Source organism: Bos taurus, chromosome 7 (assembly GCF_002263795.3).
Source record: "Bos taurus isolate L1 Dominette 01449 registration number 42190680 breed Hereford chromosome 7, ARS-UCD2.0, whole genome shotgun sequence".
NCBI classification, from domain to species: domain Eukaryota; kingdom Metazoa; phylum Chordata; class Mammalia; order Artiodactyla; family Bovidae; genus Bos; species Bos taurus.
Genome location: NC_037334.1, coordinates 17,790,358 through 17,811,457, shown reverse-complemented (window position 1 = coordinate 17,811,457; position 21,100 = coordinate 17,790,358). Strand labels below are relative to the sequence as shown.

Genomic DNA, 21,100 nt, shown 5'->3' with positions numbered 1-21,100 from the left:
GGCCCATCTACAAAATGGTGACCAGGAGGGTGAGTCTAGAGGCCGGCACACGGGGTGCAGGTGAGACTGGAAATGGAGTGAAAGTGAGCTGAGGAGGAGGGCAAATGCGATGAAGGTCCCAGCAGATGAGGATGGGAGCTCAGGATACAGGCGGGCATGAGGGTGAGAAGGCAGAGAAGGACTGGAGGGTTCTGATGCTGAAGACACAGGTAGAGACGCAGGGGGAGGTGCAAGCAAGAAGCCAGGGAAATACCCAGGTGAGGATGTAGGCAAGGATGCTGGTAAGAAAACATGAAGAGGGACTTCCCTGGTGCTCCAGTGGCTAAGACTCCATGTTCCCAATGCAGGGTTCAATCCCCGGTCAGGGAAGCTCAACTGGTAAAGAATCTACCTGCAGTGCAGGAGACCCTGGTTGGATTCCTGGGTCAAAAGTTTCCCCTAGAGAAGGGATAGACTACCCATTCCACTACTCTTGGGCTTCCCTGGTGGCTCAGATGGTGAAGAACCCGCCTTAAGGAGTGGGCACACTACCTCGTGTGGGGCATGTCCTCTGACCTGTGGGGCGAGAAACCCAAGTGAGTTCCCACCCCGTGCCTTCCGGAGGCCGCCTCTGGAAGAGGCATACGCACTTCCGGCTAGGAACAGGTGAGGCAGGCACGGGCACTGGAGATGAGGAAGCCGGTGAATGTGAAGGTGAACTGCAGGAGGTAATGAAGTGGGAATCAGGTCAGGTTCCTGTAGGATGGAGCTGAGTGGCAAGTGAGGCAGTGGGGGGCGGAGAGGGGGGGGTCGAAGCTGCCTCTGTCCCCCTCTCAAAGACCTCCAGACTTCAGGAGACATGTGGAACAGAAGTGAAGCTTTATTGCGTGGACAGTGTGTATGAGAGGGTGTATGTGTGTGGGATCAGTTGGGGCAGCCAAAGACGACCATGTTCTCTGTGAAGTTGGCCAGGTCCTCGCACTGTTTCTGGTTCTCCTCATCTTGACATTCTTCAGCCTCGGGCCACAGCTCCACCCAGGTGTCCTTCCCGATGATGTAGCTGATCCTGAGGGAAGACAGACGGGTCAGGAGGGGGTGCGGAGGGTGGGAGGAGGCGGCCTCTGGAAGGCACTGGGGTGGGAACTCACTTGGGTTTCTCGCCCCACAGGTCAGAGGACACGCCCCACACGAGATAGTGTGCCCCCTCCTTCAGTTTAAGGGCTTCCCTGCACTTGATGTGGCTGATGAACTTGCGCTCCTGTTTAACCTGCACCTCGTCCGAGCCTGGAGCAGAGGGAAAGGGAAGCTGAACTGGGGGAGGAGGAGGGGAGGGACTGGGTATGGGGAGGGAGGGGAAGGGAAGCTGAGCTGGGGGAGGGAGAGGGGGAGAGTGGGGAGGGCAAGGGAAGCTGAGTTGGGGGAGGAGAAGGGGAGGGGCTGGGGGAAGGGGGAGGTAGAAAGACAGTAGACACAGGGCTAACCCGATTTGATGATGTTCTCGATCACCATGATGTACTCGTCAAAGTCATCTTCCAGCTTCTTCTGGATAAGTCTGGTCTTGTACACTGTTGAGGGGTGGGGAAGACAGCGGGGCATCCTGGGCAAGGCTCTCTGTGGGGCGCCCTCACCTGGCTCCTCCCAAGCGATGATCACAGCCAGGCATGCTCATGTCCCTGCTAGCCACCCCCCTCACTGCAGTATATCACGCTGGGCTACACTCACAGCCATGCACACAATCAGAGCCCTCCACAACCACTGTCGGAGACACGATGATAGTGACTCCTATCCACCGTGACCCACAGGTTCCCCACAACATGGCGGTATGCACAACCACATCCATTCCCAACCACCTGTCACACACACACACCCACAAAACCACCCCACTCATGACCATGTCTCCCTGTGTAATCAGAGCCCCTTACAACACACACACACATACACCAGTCACCCACAACCACAGTCACCACACGCAGCCAGGACCACACCCGCCTTCACACTGCCGCTCACACACAAGCACGCATGCATGCACCTTTTCCCGCCTCTCGCCCAGCGCCCCACTCACCATAGTCCACGCCCGGCTCGCAAGCCTTGTCCAGCCGGTCCTCCAGAGTGACCTCCTTCTCCGTGTGGTGCATGAAGCAGTTCTCTGAGGGGTGGGTGGGGGGCGGGGCGGGGGGGACACGGTCTAAGACCCACTTCCTGTTCAGGGCACCCACTACCCAGGGGTACGCCGGTACCCTGGTCCAGCCCTCTTGGGTCAACCCCCCACCCCAAGGGAGCCGGGGTCCAGTGGGTGTGGCCACCCTCCTGGCGCCTGAGCACTTACCCTCTGCACAGCGGCAGGTATCTTTGTGGCAGAGTTTGCTCAGCATTCCGTCCTCTTTATCCGGGTGATAGAAGCGGATACAAGTTTCATCTGCAGCAGAGGTGATGGGGAGGGGTCAGAGGGCTAGGGCCTCCGCCCCAGACACCACACCTGGAGGCTCAGTTATCCAACTCCAGTCGGTCAGACCTCCAGATGCCAGGTCCCCAGCCCTGGGACACCCAGACTCCTAACTCCCAGACCTGGGGATCCCCAGACCCCTAACTCTCAGATCCAGAGACCCCCAGGCCCTTAACTCCCAGACCTGGGGACCCCCAGATCCCTAACTCCCAGACCCAGGGACCACCAGACTCCTAACCCTCAGATTTCCGGGATCCCCAGACTCCTAGCTCTCAGATCCCTGAGGCCCCCAGACCCTTAACCCCCAGATCCCTAACTCCCAGACCCCTAACTCCCACACCTGGGGACCCCAGGCTCCTAACTCCAAGACCTGGGGACCCCCAAACTCTTAACCCTCAGATCCCCAAGACCCCTAGAGTCTAACTCCCAGATCCCAGGTCCTAGGATGGCTGCTCACCCAGGTTGTAATAGGAGTACACCTTGACTGCCCCAGGCTGTATAAGTCCGACATTAAAGTACTGGTGAACTTTGAAGGACAGACAGTCCTCCACTGTGTGTGAGACCTGGGAAGAAGGAGGTTGGTCAGTGTCAGGGCCAACATTGGAGGAAGTCCAGCATGGGGTCCTGGGGGTTGGAAAGTGGTGGAGAAGCTGAGGGATCTAGGTGGGGAAGATGCCAGGGGCAGGGCAGGGGCAGTGGGCAGGAATCTTTGACAAAAGATTAATAAGCAGTTCATCAAATCCATTACCCCACCCCCACCCCACCCCACTAAGGCTAGATTGCACTTCTCAGCATGTTTCAGTTCCTTGTGGCCACGTGACTGAGCTCTGGCCAAGGACTGCTATTTACGTCCTTAAAAACATTCTGTGGTTAACAAGACTGCATTAGACACTTGAAAGTTGCTAAGAGTAGATCTTAAAAAAGTTCTCAACACACACATTATAACTATGTAGGAGGTGGATGTAACTGACCTTATTGTGGTAATTATTTCTCAGTTATAAATATATAAAATCGTTACATTGTGCACATTAAAACTACACAGTGTTATACGTCAATTACGGCTCAATAAAATTGGAAAAATTAGAGAGAAAGAAAGAAAAGAGGGAGAAAGGGAGTGAGGGAAGGAGGAAGGAGACAGATATACACATATATGTACTGAGACGTTGTTTAGTCATTAAGTGGCATCCAACTGTTTGCAACCCCATGGACTGTAGCCCGCCAGGCTCTTTTCTGTCCATGGGATTTCCCATGCAAGAATACTGGAGTGGGTTGCTATTTCCTTTCCTTCTTAAGAAAGTGGATTTTTAACCACTGGGCCAGCAGGGAAGTCCCTGCCCTTGCTCTCTTTCTCTCTACTATGACTTTTCTCCAAATATATGTGTCATCACATATACACATGTGTATGTATCAATATGGGGCTTCCCAGGTCTCTCCATGGTCAAGAATCCACCTGCCAATGCAAGAGACTCTGGTTTGATCCCTGGGTGGGGAACTAAGATTCCACATGCCGCGGAGCAACTTAGACCGTGTACCGAGCCTGTGCCCTAGAGCCCACACTCAAGCATCAAGAGAAGCCACCACGATGAGAAGCCCGCGCACTGCAATGAAGAGTAGCCCCCACTTGCCGCAACTAGACAAAGCCCATGTGCAGCAAAGAAGACCCAGTTCAGCCAAAAAAAAAAAAAAAAAAAAACCCAAAACCTGCAATGAGATAGCACCCACACATGCCGGAATAGCTATCATCACAAAGAACACAACTAACAAATGTTGGGAAGCTGTGCACTGTTGGTCGGACTGTAAATCGGCATGTGGACTTCTCCAGGTATGGCATGTGGGTTCAGTACTTGTGGCATGCCACAGCCAAGAGCCCATGCACCACAATGAAGACCCAGCTCTGTCATATAACTGAATAAATAGAACACGGGAATAAATAGAACAAGGGAAGAATGGGGAGAAAATAAGAGAAGAGAGAAATGCTGGGGGCTGGGGAACAAGGGAAGCTCTTTCTCTCCATCAAGCACTGCTTTTTTAAAACCACAAGTGGGTTTTTTTTTCCACTCAGTGGTTAAGACTCTGGTGAGAAGAAGCTGGAGGGAACAAGTGAAAAATACAGTTGGGACATGAGTGGTCAGACGGTGCAATGCTTACAGAAGGTGGGTTGGCCTTGTTTTACATGCCCCTGTCCTCCAACACCCAGCAGTCCAGACCTTGTCTCCCTGGCCCCACCTGGGCACGAGGCCAGTGGAGAAGGAAAGGTCAGCCAGGCAGAGGTTCAGGATCCCAATGGAAGCCTTACCTTGTCCAGGTAGATGATGAGTGTGTTCTTGTTGGAGTCTCTGTTCATCTCATACTTAGAGATGTATCTGTCGACACCAGTGCTCAGCTGGGGAAGGATGTGGTTTGTAAAAATCCCTCCTGCATCCCCATTCCCCCTGCCACTCCAGCTTCTTCCAGACCCTGGGCTCCTGCCCATGGATCCCAGCCCCTGAGCCCAAGGCCTTCATACCGTTTTGAGGTCTTCAACATCAGGTGAGAAGCCTGTCATCATGGATATATCCAGGATGGACATAGTGGCATCCTGGTCTCCCAGGTACCTGGATGGGGCAGAGGGAGAGGGGGTTGGTCCCCAAGGTGGGATCAGTGCCCGGACAAGGGGGTCATATCAAAGACTGAGGCCTCTAGTTCCCACATAGGAGCACAGAGGGAGGTTCAAATGTAAGAAACATTCTCCTAAGGGGAATACAGGAAAAGCTACATAATGATCAAGGTGATTCATTTTTCAGGTTCTGGAACCCAACTGGCCCGGGTTCAAATCCCAGCTCTCTGTAACATCTGATGGGTTACTTAACCTCTCTGTGCCTCAGTTCTTGGGAATGAACATGGGCAGGTCTCACTTTGTATGTTTCTGTTACCATGGTCTAATTCAACGTCACCAATCCCCCAGCACCATGTTCTGACATCAAGACCACGTTGCTAATCTCACACTGCCATGCAAAGGGAGGTCTTCTTGTCCTGTATTCAGCACAAGACTAGATGCACAATATACTCTCAGAAAGTGTTAAGCATCACAGTTATTATTTTTAAGAAGTCTTGCTAGAGACAGAGGGATGGCCAAGATGAATCCCAGTGAACCATCTCTTACTTGGTACAGATGTCAAGGATCATGGAACCTTTGGCGTCCTGAGGCTTCTTGACTAGAAACACAGAAAACAGAAGGATGGATGGTGGTGGGGAAGCGGGAGGAGTGTAGTTCCTGGGTTCTGATCCAGGAGGGAGGCAGACATAAGAACAGGGTTGGGGGAAGGGTAACAGATAGGGTCTCTACTCCTTTTACCTGTTTCGGGGGCTGGGCGTATGGAAACCCGGAGGTCGAACTTTTTGCAGGAGACTTTGCCTTTGAGCTTGGCATGGTACACGGTCACTACCTGGTGAGGTAGGAGGGGAGATGAGGTGTCAGTCCATTTGACTTGGGAAGGAAAGGGGATACTGGAACAGAGGGGCCTAGAGAAGGTGGTGCGTCAAGAAGGTGTAGGTTCCCATTCCTTACCGACAAGGTGCCTTGTCCTTTCCCTTCAGCTTTTACTGTGAAACGCTCATTTTCCTTAGTCTGCAAGGAGTGGGGAGAGAGATGAGAGAGTATTTGGAACCAAGCCTTCCCCCACTGGTGATCGTCATCGACTCTATCTCCTGCCTCCTAGAAAGTCTGGCTGGCATGGAGGATGAAAGTGATGAGGGTGTGGCCAGGTGACTTTACCTCTTCTGAGCGCAGGAGGCTGGCAGATTCCCAGAGGATACGATGCCTGACCGCAGAGTTGCGGCTGGGCAGTTGGATGGACACATCCAGGTTCAGCTCCTTGTGATCAGGAACATCCTTCTGGTATTGGGCCAAGGCTTGGAACACCATGAAAGTGGCCTGTTACCCATGACAGAGGAAGGGGGTGAATTTGGGTTACTGAGAAAGTGGTTAGAACCACTGAGGGATGAAGAGACTCATATCAGACCTGGGGCATTGAGGCAGTGACCTAGAACCCACCAGAGAGGGTAAGAATATGATTAGGGGCTGGTCGGATACTGAGGACATGTCCTAGAACTCTGAGTGAGACAGGTCAGACAAGAGCTTAGAGACACTGGGAACATGGCTAGAATCCACCAGAGTGTACAGGCATAAGACAGAAAGTCCAGCCACACTGAGAAGGTGCTCTAGACACATCCAGAGGAGAGAGTCTAAGACAAGCATTGGTAGAGGCACTGAGAATGTGTCTAGAACCCACTCATGAAATAAAAGAATGAAATTGGAATCTGGGAACACTGAGCATCTGATCTAGAACCCCAAAGTGACACTGAGAGTGTGATTGAGAACCCACCAGAAAGAAAAGCGGTTAGACTGGAGCCTGAGCTTCTTGGAGTTTGAGGTTACTGAACCCATAGTCTAGAACCCATCAGGGACTAGAATAACTAAAAACCTGGTCTAGAACTCACAATAAGATGTGGTAACACTGGGAGCCTGATGGAACTTAGAATGTGGTCTAGAACCCACTAGTGGGAGACAGAGGCTTGGATAATGGTGTGTGAGGTGTTAGTTGCTCAGTTGTGTCCAACTCTTTGTGACCCTATGGACTGTAGCCCACCAGGCTCCTCTTTCCATGGAATTCTCCAAGCAAGAATACTGGAGTGGGTTGCCATTCCCTTTTCCAGGGGATCTTCCCAACCCAAGGATCTAACCCAGGTCTCCTGCATTTCAGGCAGATACTTTCATCTCTGAGCCACCAGGGAAGCCCCTTGGATAATGCTGTAGAGTCATTAAGAACCTGGTCTAGAACCCATTGATGAGACAGGGTAACACTGGGGGCCTGGTGAAATGAACATGAGCTAGAACCCACCAGTGAGACAGAGTAAGATGGGGCACTGGGAACATGGTCTAGAACCCACAGTGGGAAAGAGAGATTCACACTTGAACCTGGGCCCTGAGAACATGATATAGACACCAAGAGGGAAAAGGAGGCTTGAAACACAGCTCAGGGCATTCAGAATGTAGTCTAGAGTTCACAGATGGGTTTGCAATTAAAAAAAAAAAAAAGATTCTTGACTTCATTCCAATCATCCTGGCTGATGGAAGAGAAGCACTGCCTCTCTTGGTCTCGGTACTTTCTTCAGAAGACTAATGAGGCCAGAGGAGGTTGGGATGCAGTTACCAGGGTGGGGTATGTGTGGACTACTTGCCTGCGTGGAGCCATAACCACCTCCATAGTATCTCTGCTCGTTGAGCCAGCGCACGACAGGAGGCGTAGTGTCGTAGTCTTTGCGTGCCAGCAGAGCCAAGAGGGCGTAGGACGTGGCCTCCACATTGTAGAGCTTCTGGTTGGGTTCCTCCCAGCGGTTCTTTTCTGCAGGGAGAACCCCCCACCCCCAGTGCTCACTGCTCTGTCCATCCTGTAAACAGCTCAGAGAAAACTCAGGAAAAAAAGACTCATAGCCTAGACTGCTCGGTGTTCAGGTGTCCTGGCCCACATTCTAGGTCCTTAATCTGCTGGCTCCTGCCTCATTCTCTTCCTTCATCCACCTTCACTCTTCCATATGAGCTCTGCACTTCAGCCCCACTGTGGGAGATTTCCTAAACTTGAAACACACATTTTTACCTCTGAGCCTTGGCATATTCTGTTCCCTTAACATAGAGTACCTTTTCTCCATCTACTTTGTTAATTCTTACCCACCCCTTTTCTCCATCTACTTTGTTAATTCTTACCCACCCTGCACAATTAGTGGGCACCCCAAGATTGAGTGGAGGCCCCTCTTCCTCCTGTCTCTTAAAGGATCCTGTGCTTCTCCGATCCCAGCACTCTGATACTCTATAGTAATCTATGAACTCATTTCATTCTTCAATTGGAGTGTGAGGCCATAATGGCAAGGGCTGTGCTGTACTCACGGTGGTGTCCCAAGTGCCAAAGAAAGTTATGATGGCAGAGATTGTCACTGAGAACCAAGAGGAGGATAACCTCCTCTCCCTGTGCACACAGTTGGACTACATTTCCCAGAAGACTTTGCAGGTAGATATGGCCACATGACTAATCTCTGGCCAACGGAATGTGCACAGCAGTGATTGGGCCTCTTCTATGTCTAGTCCCTTGCACAATCTTCCTATTTCCCTTTCAGCTTGAAAAGGCAGGATTCTGAGGCCCCAGAATGGCAGAGCCATGAAAAGATAGAGACCTTGATCCCTGTGTCACTGTATGGAGGAGAGCTGTCCACCAACAACATACTTTTGTCGTGTTAAACCACTTTGGTGTTTATATGATACTTGAGATACCTTATTATCAGTGCGTACAAACATGATACAGTGTCATCACTGGAACCAATGACTAGCAGCCCACTATGTTCTAACCACTGTGCTAAATTCCCCATGGTATTATTTTACTGAATCCTGATTACCTTTGAGATAATTATAATATTACAATATTGTTGCTGTTAGTCACTAAGTGGTATCTGACTCTTTTATAACTCCATGAACTGTAGCCTGCCAGGCTCCTCTGTCCATGGGACTTCCCAGGCAAGAATACTGGAGTGGGTTGCCATTTCCTTCTCCAGCGGATCTTCCTGATCCAAGGATTGCACCCAAGAATCTCCTGGCAGGCAGATTCTTGACCACTGAGCCACTAGGGAAGCCCTAGGTATCATTTAAAGATGAAGAAACTAAGATCCAGAGAGGTTAAGCGACTTGTACAAGGTCAGACAGTGAGAAAGTGGCAGAGTGGGATTTCAATTTAGATCTGTCTGATGTCCATGCTCATGGTCTTAATGACACCTCACTGCTGGGTCATAGCAAGTGCTCAGCATTCAACATGGTTGAATGAATTATGCAGTGAGCCTTCTTGTGTGGTTTACAAGCAGAAATTATTACACCACAAAGCCATTCATCCCAGTTCAGCTTGGAGACGTTCATCCCAGTGCAGCTTAAAACCATGCACCCCAGCTGGAGAGGGCCACCCTCAGTCCCCAGCCAGGGGTCCCTGCGTACTCCTCCAGGCTACCCCTCACCTTTGGCTGTGTTCAGAAATTTGGTGAGGCGGTCACCCTCCAGCTTGCCCAACAAAGCCAGGGCATAGGCAGCAATGGCCACAGTATATGGTCTTCGCAACTCTCTGTAGTGGTTTTCGAGGAAGTCTCCTGCCTTAGCGATGCTGCGGCCCAGGCTCTATGACAAAGAGGATTGGGTACTCTGGTCAGGGGAGCGTTGCTGTTAGACAACTGATGAAGATCACTTTCTGGGACCAGGTGGCTTTTGTCCTTGGGACCTGTTTGCCTTGGATCTATGTTTGAGGGTTTTCCATTGTGAGCTGCTTTGTTGCTGAGTACCTACTATGGGCTCTGTGTGTGTGTGTGTGTGTGTGTGTGGTGCGGTGTGTATGTCTAAATACCAAGTGGTGTGCTGGTGAATATTTAACAACCAGCTCTTCAGTGGAGGCACAGGACTGGGCGGGGGGCCATGGGTGTGGTACTAGTTGTTCATTCGGGCTTTTCTGTAAGATGTTATAGAAAAATCTGAACTTTTGCCAATCCAATAAATTGCCCATTACAATGGCATAAAACCTTCCACCAGGGTCAATTTCAAGTAACCACTGTGATGTCCTTGAACATAGAATGGGGAAGACATACTCCCAACAGGCATTCATGAGCTAGTGTGAGCCAGATTCAGCACACCAGGGAACACTTCTTATTCAGTCATTATCAGCTAGCTCTGACAATGTCCCAGTCATATAGCTGCTCATTTAATCTCATAAAATCTTATGAGGCAGGCATTACTTTCATCATTATCCTACTACACAGATTAAATACTGTGACACAGAAAGATGGGGACCAGGGGAAGACATGATTTGAAATGTTTGATGATTTCCATGGTGTCAATACTATCATGCTTGATTTCAACCCACCAATGTGGCATGGCTGACTGTAGATTTGGGAAGAGAGGAACAGTGGAACAACATGATATAATATTTCCAATATAGAGATACAATAGACATAAATAACCCTGAGAATAATGATAAAAAGTAGCAAAATATTTAGGAAGTGATACATTTTAAGTTTATCACCTGTTTTCAGTGTTTAATCTTTGCAGTGTGAATTTATATGATTTAATTTTTAACAACGTTTGTGTTCAGCAACCAGATTGCAAATTCCTATAAATTTAACAACTGGTTTTCACAAGCTGGGTAGCATCCTATTGATTTAAACACCATCAGTCTGGCTCCACCGCCTATGCCATACTTTATTTTAATGTTGCTGTATTGTAGAAAATGTTGTGTTGTAGTAGAAACAACCCTTTTGACTGCCTTCCTACATCTATCCTCCTCTGTTGTAAGAACACCTCCTCCCTTTCATTCAAATGGCCACAATGGAAGTAGCCATATTTGCCAACTGAGACCTACTTCCTGGTCTCAGCTGATTGGTTCAGGGATGATCACCTGACCCAGGATGAACCAATCAGAGTCCTTCACTGGGAATCCGACCGTTCTAGCCTTGGTCTGACTATTTCCTCAAGGAAGACAGCCATGTTCTGCCAGGCAGGTTGGGTGGCAGGCAAAGGTGAATTATTGGGCAAGAAAGGATTGGAAGACATGGAGAACATAAAGAACAAAGAATTCTGGCAGAGTCCTTGAAGCTACTTTCATTTTTTTTTTTTTTTTAATTTTTTGGCTGCAATGCATGGCAAGCAGGATCTTAGTTCCCCAACCAGGGAGGAACCCATACTCCCTGCAGTGGAAACAAGGAGTCTTAACCGCTGGACTACCAGATTCCTACTTTCATTTTTGAACTCTATAAATTCTTAGATCCCTAAAATAAATTTTCCATTTATTTTTGCACAATCTAGTCACACATATGACAACCAGGACACACACGTGGCCTCTGAGATAACTCAGAGAGTCCTAAAAAGTGCAAAAAATTATTATACCTATTTTACAAATGCACACAATAAGGCCTGACAAAGGCTACATGAGAGTCAAGATTTGAGGTCAATTCTGTCTGACCCCACAGTCCTGGTGCTCTTTTCTACTATAATTTCTCTCAAATCTCCAAGATTGGAACCAGGAAATCCTGGTTTAAAGGTCACCAGCATTAATGGTAGCAGCCCCCTCCACTCCATCTCTTTTCTGGGGTCCTGAGAAGGAAGAAGCAGCTGGCTGAAAGAGAGATCCTGAAGTTCCCCACTAGGGAAACTAAAAGTCAAACAACCCAATCTCAAAACCCCAGAGCAAAGCAGATGGAGTGATTACAGGCTGTCTTTCTAAGGCTGTCTTTCTAAGCTTCTCTCCTTCAGAACCCAAACTAGAGGAATAGGGGACAGCAAAAAGCCTACATTATTAATTCTTTCCCTTCTGGGGTCATGCATGCTCAGTCGTGACTGACTCTTTGTGACCCTATGGGAGACCCTATGCCAGGCTCCTCTGTCCATGAGATTTCCCAGGCAAGAATACTGGAGTGGGTTGCTATTTCCTACTGCAGGGAATCTTCCCAATCCAGGGATCGAACCCACGTCTCTTGCGTCTCCTGTGCACTTCAGGTGGATTCTTACTACTGAGCCACTGGGTGATCCTTTGGGGTCATGGACATGGACCCCTTTAAGAATCCCCTTAAAGATCTCCAGGAAGGATTTTCCTTCCATTTTTAGTTTTGTGTCCTCAGTTTTCTTTAGGGAAGCCATAAGGATATGAAGGGCTTCCCTGGTGGTGCAGATGGTAAGGAATCTGTCTGCAATGCAGGAAACCCAGTTTCAATCCCTGGGTCAGGAAGATCCCCTGGAGAAGGGAATGGCAATCCACTCTGGTATTCTTGCCTGGAGAAATCCATGGACAGAGGAGACTGGAGGGCTATAGTTCATGGGGTCGCAAAGAGTTGGACATGACTGAGTGACTAACACACAGGAATATGAATGTAGGAGTCTCGTGGAAAGCAAGCTGAAGGGGCTTTTTGTTGGTTTTGGCTACAACTTTCTGAAAATGGTAAAGCAGGCAGAAAAGACCCAATCTTTGATTTCTCTGTGCCTCAGTTGTCTCTTCTGTAAACTGGGGGCAATAAGAGTAGCCTATCTCTTGGGCTGTTACAAGGATTACAGGAATTAAACATATGAGACTCTTGTTTTGTTGTTTAGTCGCTCAGTCGTGTCCAAGTCTTTTGCAACTCCATGGACTGTAGCCTGCCAGGCTCCTCTGTCCATGGACTTTCCCAGGCAAAAATACTGAAGTGGGTTGCCATTTCCTTCTTTAGGGGACCTTCCCGACCCAGGATCAAACCCACATCTCCTGCATTCCAGGCAGATTCTTTACCACTGAGCCACCTGGGATCTTAATTGCCAGGTAAATGTTGGACACTATTATGGCCACTGTGGTGACTGTTAGCGCACTGGGAGCACTGGAAATGGCCTGAAAGCAAATCTCACCTCAGGTGGGTGTGTTTTTGGTGGGGGAGGGCAGGGCGGGGAGGGGAGGGCGGGGACACTTACGTTGACCTGTGCCTCGCAAATGTCTTTAGCCTCGTGCAGCGCGATGAGAACAAAGGCTGTAAGGGACACATCTTTCTCCCTGGTGTCCCTGAAGCCACCCTAGAGGAGAAGCGTGGAAGCAAAGATAGGGTCACCAATGTCTTCACATGTCAACCTACGCCCCCTGTAGGCTCAGTGGATCAAGGCAGGGCTGGGTCTCTCCCAATGTCTCTCCAGAAGGGCCAGGCTCTTTAGTATTCATTCATTCATCTTGCAAATGTGCTGGTGCTGTGGATGAGATGTTGGATGAAGACCAGATTCTAGTCCCAGCCCTCTCGGTCTGTTAGGGGAGACAGATTACCAACCAGCTTGTCAACAGATACATAATTAGAAAGTGACGAGTGCTGTGCAGAAGTGGATGTGGCGTTGAGAATGGACTATGGGAGTGTGACTCAGTCGTGGAAAAGTGTCCCGGAGAGATGATAGCTAAAACCACAATCTGAGCAGAGAGGAGAAGTCAACTCTCAAAGGGTGGGGCTTAGCATGCCAGGCAGGAGGAACAGCATGTACAAAGGAGAGCAAGGTTCCTAGCAGTACAGATGGAATGATGAGAGAAGTGGGTAAGGCCACGAGGCTGGAAGCCTGAAAGGTCAGGCTTACGCATCAATTCTCCAACTTAAGCACACCCGGTGGGGGTGGAGAGGTGTTAAAACTCGGATTCCTAGACGTTGCCCCTAAAGCTTCTGATTCAGTGCACCTAGAGTCCAGCCTGAGAATTTCTGACATTCTGCATTTCTAAAAGCTTGCAGGTAATTTTGCTGATGTTGCAGGCCTGGGGATCACACTCTTAGGACCATAGCTCTAAGGCGTTGTATGTTTAAGAGCAACAGGAAGCCAGGGGGGGTTCGTTTTGCCCTAGATCCTGCAGGTCTCTGATCTTTGCAAGGGAGGAGGGACACTGTCAGCTCCCTTATTTCCCTGTCCCCGCACGCAGTGAACTGGGCAGTGGGTGGATGGTGGAGTCTTTCTCCAGTCCATCCTGTGATGCTCTGGTGCCCTCTCCCCTGGCCTGCCCCGAATCTCTGCCTCTTACAATCATTTCTTGGTGTATCACAGGCCCATCCTCCTGGAAGATTCCATCAGGCTTCTGCTTCTCCAGGATCAGCCATTTGACGGTCTCACAGAGGTCCTTGGAGTCTATGGCGATGAGGTTGGCGGCCAGTGCAAAGACCTTGACCACGTAGGCTGTCAGCCTGCGGGGGTGGGTACAAAGCGTGAGGCAATTGGCTCTGGGATCCGGAGACTGGCATCTCAACCAACCAATGAGCAGAGTGGGGCTGGGCCTGGCTTGGTTCCTTCAAGCTCTTAAACCAGTGTGGCATGCTGATTATTCAGCGGGCTGGTACCTTGACTCTGGGTGGAGACCTACCTAGACCACCCCAGGCCGAGATCGAGGGCCTGCTCAGGGATGTGAAAGGCTGAGGATGTGCAAGCTGATCCTGGAGACTCACCAGGTGCTGGGGGGCCGATATTGGAAGGCGGCGTAGGCTGAGCTTTTTTGTCTGAAGGCCAGCTGCTGGGTGTACCCTGCGGGGAAGAGAGATGTGTCACCAGAGGCTGAGTGGAGGGGGTGGCTGGTGGGCGTACGCCCTCCAGGGAGGGAAGGGGCTTAGAGAGAGGATAAAGATTCTGTGAAGGGCGGGACAGCGGTCTAGAGAGGAAAGAGGTCTCTGGGTAGGGGGCGGGTGTGTGGGAGGACGGAGAGCTAAAGAGGGACTCAGAAGGTGGGAAGATTAGAGAAGGGGAAGGAATTCTTGGAGGAAAGAGGATTCAAAGAGAAGAGGTTCTCAAAATGGGTTCTCAGGGGCAAGGGGGCCTCAGCGAGAGAGGGAGCTCAGAGGGGTTCAGAGAGGGGGGAGGGGGCAGTCTCAGAGAAGGGGCCGGACCCCGAAAGGGGCGGGGTCTTAGGAGTGGAGGGGGCTCAGAGATGAAGCCGGCTCAGAGGGCTGGGGCTCGGTGGAGCTGGCTCAGTGGGGCGGGGCTCAGGGGCGGAGCAAGGCCAGAGGGGCGGGGCTCAGGGATGAAGTGGGCTCAGAGGGGCGGGCTCAGGGGTGGAGCAGGCTCAGAGGGGCGGGGTTCAGGGGTGGAGCAGGCTCAGAGGGACAGGTAGGACGTGCACCCTTTCTGATGAGCTCCAGGGACTCCTGCCGCTTCTCCAAGCCGAACTTCTCCCACTGGTCGGTGCTGTCCAGGTAGTGCACGGCGATGACCGTGGGCGTCATACCAATCATGTTCTGCTCCCCACAGCCGGAGGGGGTTTGGATAAGGTGCTTCAGCCGCTCTCCGTCGATGGCGTCCTCCGTCATTTGGGCCACCGGAGTCCCTGCAACCCGGCAGGAGGATGGCACTCAAGTCCACGGCTGCTTCCAGACTTTTCAGGCTCTGACCAGCTAGGGCCAAAGGGGTCAGGGACAGCTGGGGGCATGTGAATGATGGAGATACTTCATGGCTGAATGGCTGGAGGGGGTTTTGCTTTTGTGGGGGGTGGGCTTGTGCTTCACAAGGGAACTCTGGGCCTTGGTTCCTCTGGTTCCACCAGCGGTAATAACAGTCATGAATACTTTTACCAGGCTTCATGCTATTCCCCAGGCTCTGTTCTAGGAGAATACCATATAGTATTCTCTTAGATATCATACCCTTAGATATCAATACTATTATTCGCTCCTATCACAGATGAAGAAACCAAGGGTCTCCTCCCCAAACTTCACAGCTGTCAAGATGCAAGGTGCCTTTCTAGCTCCGTCTTGCCCCAGTTCTCCATCCAAGACAATTAGATCTGGAATTTCTGCTCTTGAACTATATTGCTCATGTAAACCTCTTTATCAGCAAAAGCTGTTTGCTGAACTAAGTACTGCCTGGAGCCTTCTATGAAGTGGTTTGAGGAGGGGTTCTAGCTGAAGAGGAGGCAGGAGACACATGGTTAAATATCCCTGGGGTGAGAGTGGATGGAACTGGGCTCCTGACTCTCGGGTCATGACTCTCCTCCCAACATTGTTCTGGGTCTCCTGGGGTTGGGGTCCAAGGGCATCTCACCCTGCAGGAGGATCTTGGTCTCTGACTCGGTGTCTGGGACTTGATCACTAAGATCTGCAGCTGGGACTTCCTCTCGCTGCACTCCCCCTGCAGGATGAATGGGAGACACAGATGGCACCAGCTCCCTCCCACCCCATTCTGCATCACCACCACCCAGGCCTCACTCCCTCTCCCGTGGATGACTCACCTTGACCCAGATGTTCTGGATTCAGTGTACGAACAGCCACAGTTTTGTTGACTCTTACGCCTTCTGGCTGGATGGTGTTAGGGGCAGGGGGAGTTGCATGAGTAAGACAGACAGTTGGTTATATGCTGGGGATTACTGTAGTATAAGGCATGAGGGCCTCCACCTGATCTTAGCTGTGTGACTGGAGGTCAGTTACTTAACCTCTCTGTGCCTCATCTTCCTTCTTTCCTCATGCCTATTGTTGTGCAAGTTCATAATAAAATTATAAATTAACAAAGAAGTAACAAGACCTTTAGAAATCTTTCTATGAGCCTAGATGATTGCTCTCCTGTGGTTAATTCATTTAATCTTCACAACAACCCACTGGAGTGGGTACCGCTTTTATCACTCCCATTTTACAGATGGGGGAGGGACTTCCTCATGGCCCAGTGGTTAATAATCTGCCTGCAGTGCAGGGTACATGGGTTTGATCCCTGGTAAAGGAACTAAGATCCCACATACCATGGGGCAACCAAGCCCATGTGCTGCAACTACTGAGCCCATATGCCACAACTAGAGAAGAAGATCCCTGTGCCACAACTAAGCCAAATAAATAAATATTAAAGATGAGGGAACTGGGGAACAGACAGGTAAAGTAACTTGCCCAAGGTCACAAAGCAAGTAGAACAGGATTTGGGTTTGAACCTAATAGTCTGGCTCCAGAGCCTGTTTTTAACCCAGTGCCTCTTAATGGGCTAAATAAAATAAATATTTTAAAACAAATAATTTAAAAGAAACTTTTTGAGCCAGTAAACAAGAATAAATAATAAAGGAAAGAGAAAAAATAGATCAAAGAATGTACATAACTACTTAACACAGTGCCTAGCAGATAGTAAGTGCTCAATTAAAATAGGGGCGTCTTAATTAGAGTCAAAGGCCCAACACAAGCTCTCACGTGTATATGCACATAAGCCTCCATGGAGGACAGTGGGTGCATTTGCCCTCACAGAACCCATTCTCCTTTTGCCTGGAGTGAGTCCCATCTTTTCCTTTGCAGACTGAGTTCCTGCCTATGTTGTATTCATCAGTGTGTAACATCCAGCTCTCCAGGAAGAAAAGCTCTTGATTTATAGTGCTGCCAATTTCCTTGGTGTGAATATCTCCACCATGATGGATTTCAAGCTACCACCGTGAGTGAGTACAGACTTGGGACGTGGTAGACATACTGGATCTAGGGAGCTGGGTATCACAGGCTCCAGCTCACTACTGGTTTCTTCCCACCAGTGCCTGTGTTGAGTCATATTGAAATTCACAGCAAGGGGAAAAACGTGTGCACCTATATATACACACTTTCATGTAATTTTTAAAATATATTATTTTAATGGTTAGGTTTATTCCAGAACATTAAAGTAGTTGAAAAAATATGTTTGCTTCCATTAAAGCCAGAAAATAAAAATTATAATAAATTATGATTTGGGTGTAAATAAAACATTTCAATGTGAAATCTGTCAGTTTTGATACATTTGGTTTTGAATGTTTCAATATTTTTTCAACTACTGTAATGTTTTTTGGGAAAAAATAACTGATAAAAAATATACACGGGCCCAACTCAGTTTTCTTTTGCTTTAGGTGTCAATATGACATAGTTTGACACCATCAAATTTGTCTCTAAAATTTTGATATTTTGTATATTGCAGAGGTTTTGGGAATGAATTTTGATTTCTTAAAATATTGCACTAAAATATTTTTGATCTTGTTTATGATCTTATGCTTTGCTTTAAAGTACTCATGAAAGATGCTAAAATCCTTTCATTTTGGTTGATGATTTTGTCTATTATATTTGAAAATGTTCAACACTATAGGAAACAGTAACAGAAATATGACTGTTAATGCATATTTCTTTTTTTCTGGGTTGAGTTTTTTTTCCCCATGGGTCTTCTTTTTTGTTGTGTGTTAACGCGTATTTTAAGGGTAAGACTCATAGGTAAAGACTCATAGGTAAAACTCATAGGTAAAAAAGAAGTGTTCTAGTTCTTGCAGTTGTGTATTATTCCTTTCCAATATTTGCTCTGTGAAATATATTTTCTCAAGCTTTTTAAATTTTACTTATTTATTTGGCTGTGCTGTGTGGCTTATGATATCTTAGTTCCATGACCAGGGATCAAATCCAGGGCCACAGCAGTGAAAATACTGAGTCCTAATCACTGGACCACCAGGGAACTGTCCCCAAGATTTTTAAAGTCAGAAGAAAACTCCTGTGCTAAAATGTTACAAGATGTCATATTTGATATTAAAATATATTTTAATGAAAAAATATTATTGATTTCTGAGTTTTCAGGTGTCTGCTAAAAATTCTGTGCCCAAGAATAATGCCTCACTTGCCTCACCCTAATCCTGGCCCTCCATTCAAAGTTCCAGAACTCCTGAATCTCCTATGGTGTGCCTGGGTCTCCAAGTTGGGTTGACAGCACAGGGAGAACCGGAGCCTCTCCTGAAGGACAAGGGGCAGCAGGTACCCCAAGGACTCACCACGACCTTCAGGGTCTTCTTGACACCATCACTGATGAAGTGGTTGTAGACGGCAGCCTTGACCTCCACCTCGTGGAGGCCGATCTTCAGGGGCACAATGACGTAAGGCACCGCCACCGAGGACCTGGCTGGGATTGTTATAGTCTGCTGGTGGCGCTTCTTGGCGGTGGCCAGGCTACAGAAGGCTGGATTGTAGAGCAATTCCACCCTCACCTGCCAGGGGGAGAGAGTATGGGGTCAGGAGAACATGCCACAGACTCGCTCCCCCAAGTCCCCGTGCCCTCCATGCCTCTGTTGCGCCAGGGACGCACCTTGAGATTTTCCGCCTCCCGGTAGTTGTAGAGGATCGCTCGGATCTCCACTTGCTCGTTGCGCACCACCGAGTAGGGGAGACGCAGGTCGATAAAGAAATCCTGCATCACAGTGACCTCATAGGGGTCAGCCACACAGATCCCTGCCCGGAGTGGAAACAGAACACAGAGTGTCAGGAGTGGGTCAGAGGACTGGGCAGGGTGGACTGGGTCCAAACTCTTGCCCCTACCAATGTCTCAGTGCTTACACTTAACCGCGGGAGCTATCCCAAGGTCTTTGCAGAAGCCCATAGACATAATATGGGGGCTTTCCTGGTGGCTCAGATAGTAAAGAATCTGCCTGTGTCACAGGAGATGTGGGTTCATTCTCTGGGTCAGGAAGATTCCCTTCGAGAAGGCAATGGCAAACCACTCCAGGATTCTTGCCTGGGAAATCCTGTGGACAGAGGAGCCTGGCGGGCTACAGTCCATGGGGTCTCAGAGTTGGACATGACTGAGCCACTAAGCACACACACATAGATGTCACATCGTGGCGGGGGTGGGGGGTTGGGGGGGTTTGATCCCTGGTCAAGGAACTAAGATCCTGCAAGTCACATGGAGTGGACAAAAAGAAAATCTCTTAAAAAGAAATGACTAAGCCAGAAACTAACACAACACTGTGAATCAACCATAATTCAATTTTTAAAAAAGGGAATTCCCTGGTGGTCCAGTGGCTGAGACTCTGGGTTTCCAATGCAGGGGGCCCAGGTTTGATCCCTGATCAAGGAACTAGATCTCACATGACGCAGCTAAAAGCCAGTGCAGTCAAATAAATAAATAAAAAGAAATATCTTTTAAAAAAGAATTGACTTCTGATACCTGATCTGTGTCATTTAAGGAGGCGTCTATACATCTCCAAAAGGCAGTTACTCTTTGACCCCTAAAATATGCTCAACTCCAATAATAAAAATAATAGTTCACACTCATTGAACATGTACAATGTGTCCGGTACTATTATAACTATTATAAAATCCCAACACTTTGAGTAGTTACTCTTTCAGTTGTGCCCATTTTATGGATGAGCATCAAGAGGCTGAGTAACTTGATTAAGGCCACACAGCTGCCCAGAGAAAGATGTGGGATTTGGACTCAGGGACTTGGGCTCGGGAAGCGCCCCACTTTTAACGACACTCTTTCTTTACCCCATAAGAGCTCTTAAGTTTAAAATTTTCAAGTTCTATTGGTTGCATGCATGCTAAGCTGCTTCAGTCGTGTCTGACTCTTTGCAACACTCTGGACTGTAGCCCGCCAGGATCCTCTGTCCGTGGGATTCTCCAGGCAAGAATACTGGAGTGGGTTGCCATTTCTTTCTCCAGGAGATCTTCCCAACCCAGGGATCAAACCCAGGTCTCCTGCATTGCAGGCAGATTCTTTACTGACTGAGCCATAAGGGAAGCCTAAATGTCTTATACATACTGCTATATTTTAAATGGGCAACAAATAAGGACTTACTGTATAGCACAGGGAACTCTGTTCAATGTTATGTGGCAGTCTGGATGGGAGGGGAGTTTGGGGGAGAATGGATACATGGATATGTATGGCTGAGTCTCTTCACTGCCCACCTGAAACTATCACAATACTGTTCATCGGCTGTACTTCAATATAAAATAAAAAAGTTAAAAAAAAAAAGATAATGTCTAACAAACTCCAAGGTAAAGCTTCTTGACCAGATTGCAGCTAGTCCAGAGAACATGTTTAAGAGGCAAGGGTCTAAAGGTAGTTTACATTTTTTTTTCAAGCTGCAGGAACATTTTTTAGGTAAAGGAAACCTCAGACAGAACCTTGGTATACAGAAATGCACAACAGGCAAATATGAAGATGCCCTGATTTGAAACAGGGATGGGGACCCCAAACTAGAACTGTGCTGAGTGGCTTTGGAGTCCCAGGCAGAAGGAAAACTATGTGCCTTGCGTATAATTTATGATAAATTATAACTAAATAAGCGTATACTAGAGTAACTGGGTGTGGTATAAATGAAATACACTTAATGCTGTGAGTTTTAATACATCTTTTTTGTGTGTGTTTTTAATAGTTTTTCAACTACTTTAATGCTCTGGAAAAAAAATAAC

At 48.7% G+C, this 21,100-nt stretch overlaps 1 protein-coding gene and 1 long non-coding RNA gene across 2 annotated transcripts in view; one reads left to right on the top strand and one right to left on the bottom strand.

Moving 5' to 3' along the window:
* Positions 1-841: 841 nt before the first annotated feature.
* The window catches only part of C3 (complement C3), a 36,010-nt gene continuing 15,751 nt past the window's right edge, over positions 842-21,100 (bottom strand). Inside the window, 22 exon segments of the mRNA NM_001040469.2 lie at positions 842-1,045; positions 1,128-1,263; positions 1,461-1,544; positions 2,042-2,125; positions 2,306-2,395; positions 2,880-2,985; positions 4,719-4,805; positions 4,929-5,016; positions 5,565-5,616; positions 5,757-5,847; positions 5,970-6,029; positions 6,177-6,335; positions 7,643-7,806; positions 9,455-9,611; positions 12,915-13,013; positions 13,987-14,146; positions 14,405-14,480; positions 15,073-15,276; positions 15,987-16,073; positions 16,174-16,240; positions 18,682-18,894; positions 18,993-19,135. Of these exon segments, the coding sequence (NP_001035559.2) occupies positions 904-1,045; positions 1,128-1,263; positions 1,461-1,544; positions 2,042-2,125; positions 2,306-2,395; positions 2,880-2,985; positions 4,719-4,805; positions 4,929-5,016; positions 5,565-5,616; positions 5,757-5,847; positions 5,970-6,029; positions 6,177-6,335; positions 7,643-7,806; positions 9,455-9,611; positions 12,915-13,013; positions 13,987-14,146; positions 14,405-14,480; positions 15,073-15,276; positions 15,987-16,073; positions 16,174-16,240; positions 18,682-18,894; positions 18,993-19,135 (2,549 nt within the window). The 3' untranslated portion in view covers positions 842-903.
* Positions 15,110-19,836, top strand: LOC132345709 (uncharacterized). Its single transcript, XR_009495189.1, has 2 exons — positions 15,110-17,346; positions 18,491-19,836. It is a non-coding gene; the product is annotated as an uncharacterized lncRNA (long non-coding RNA).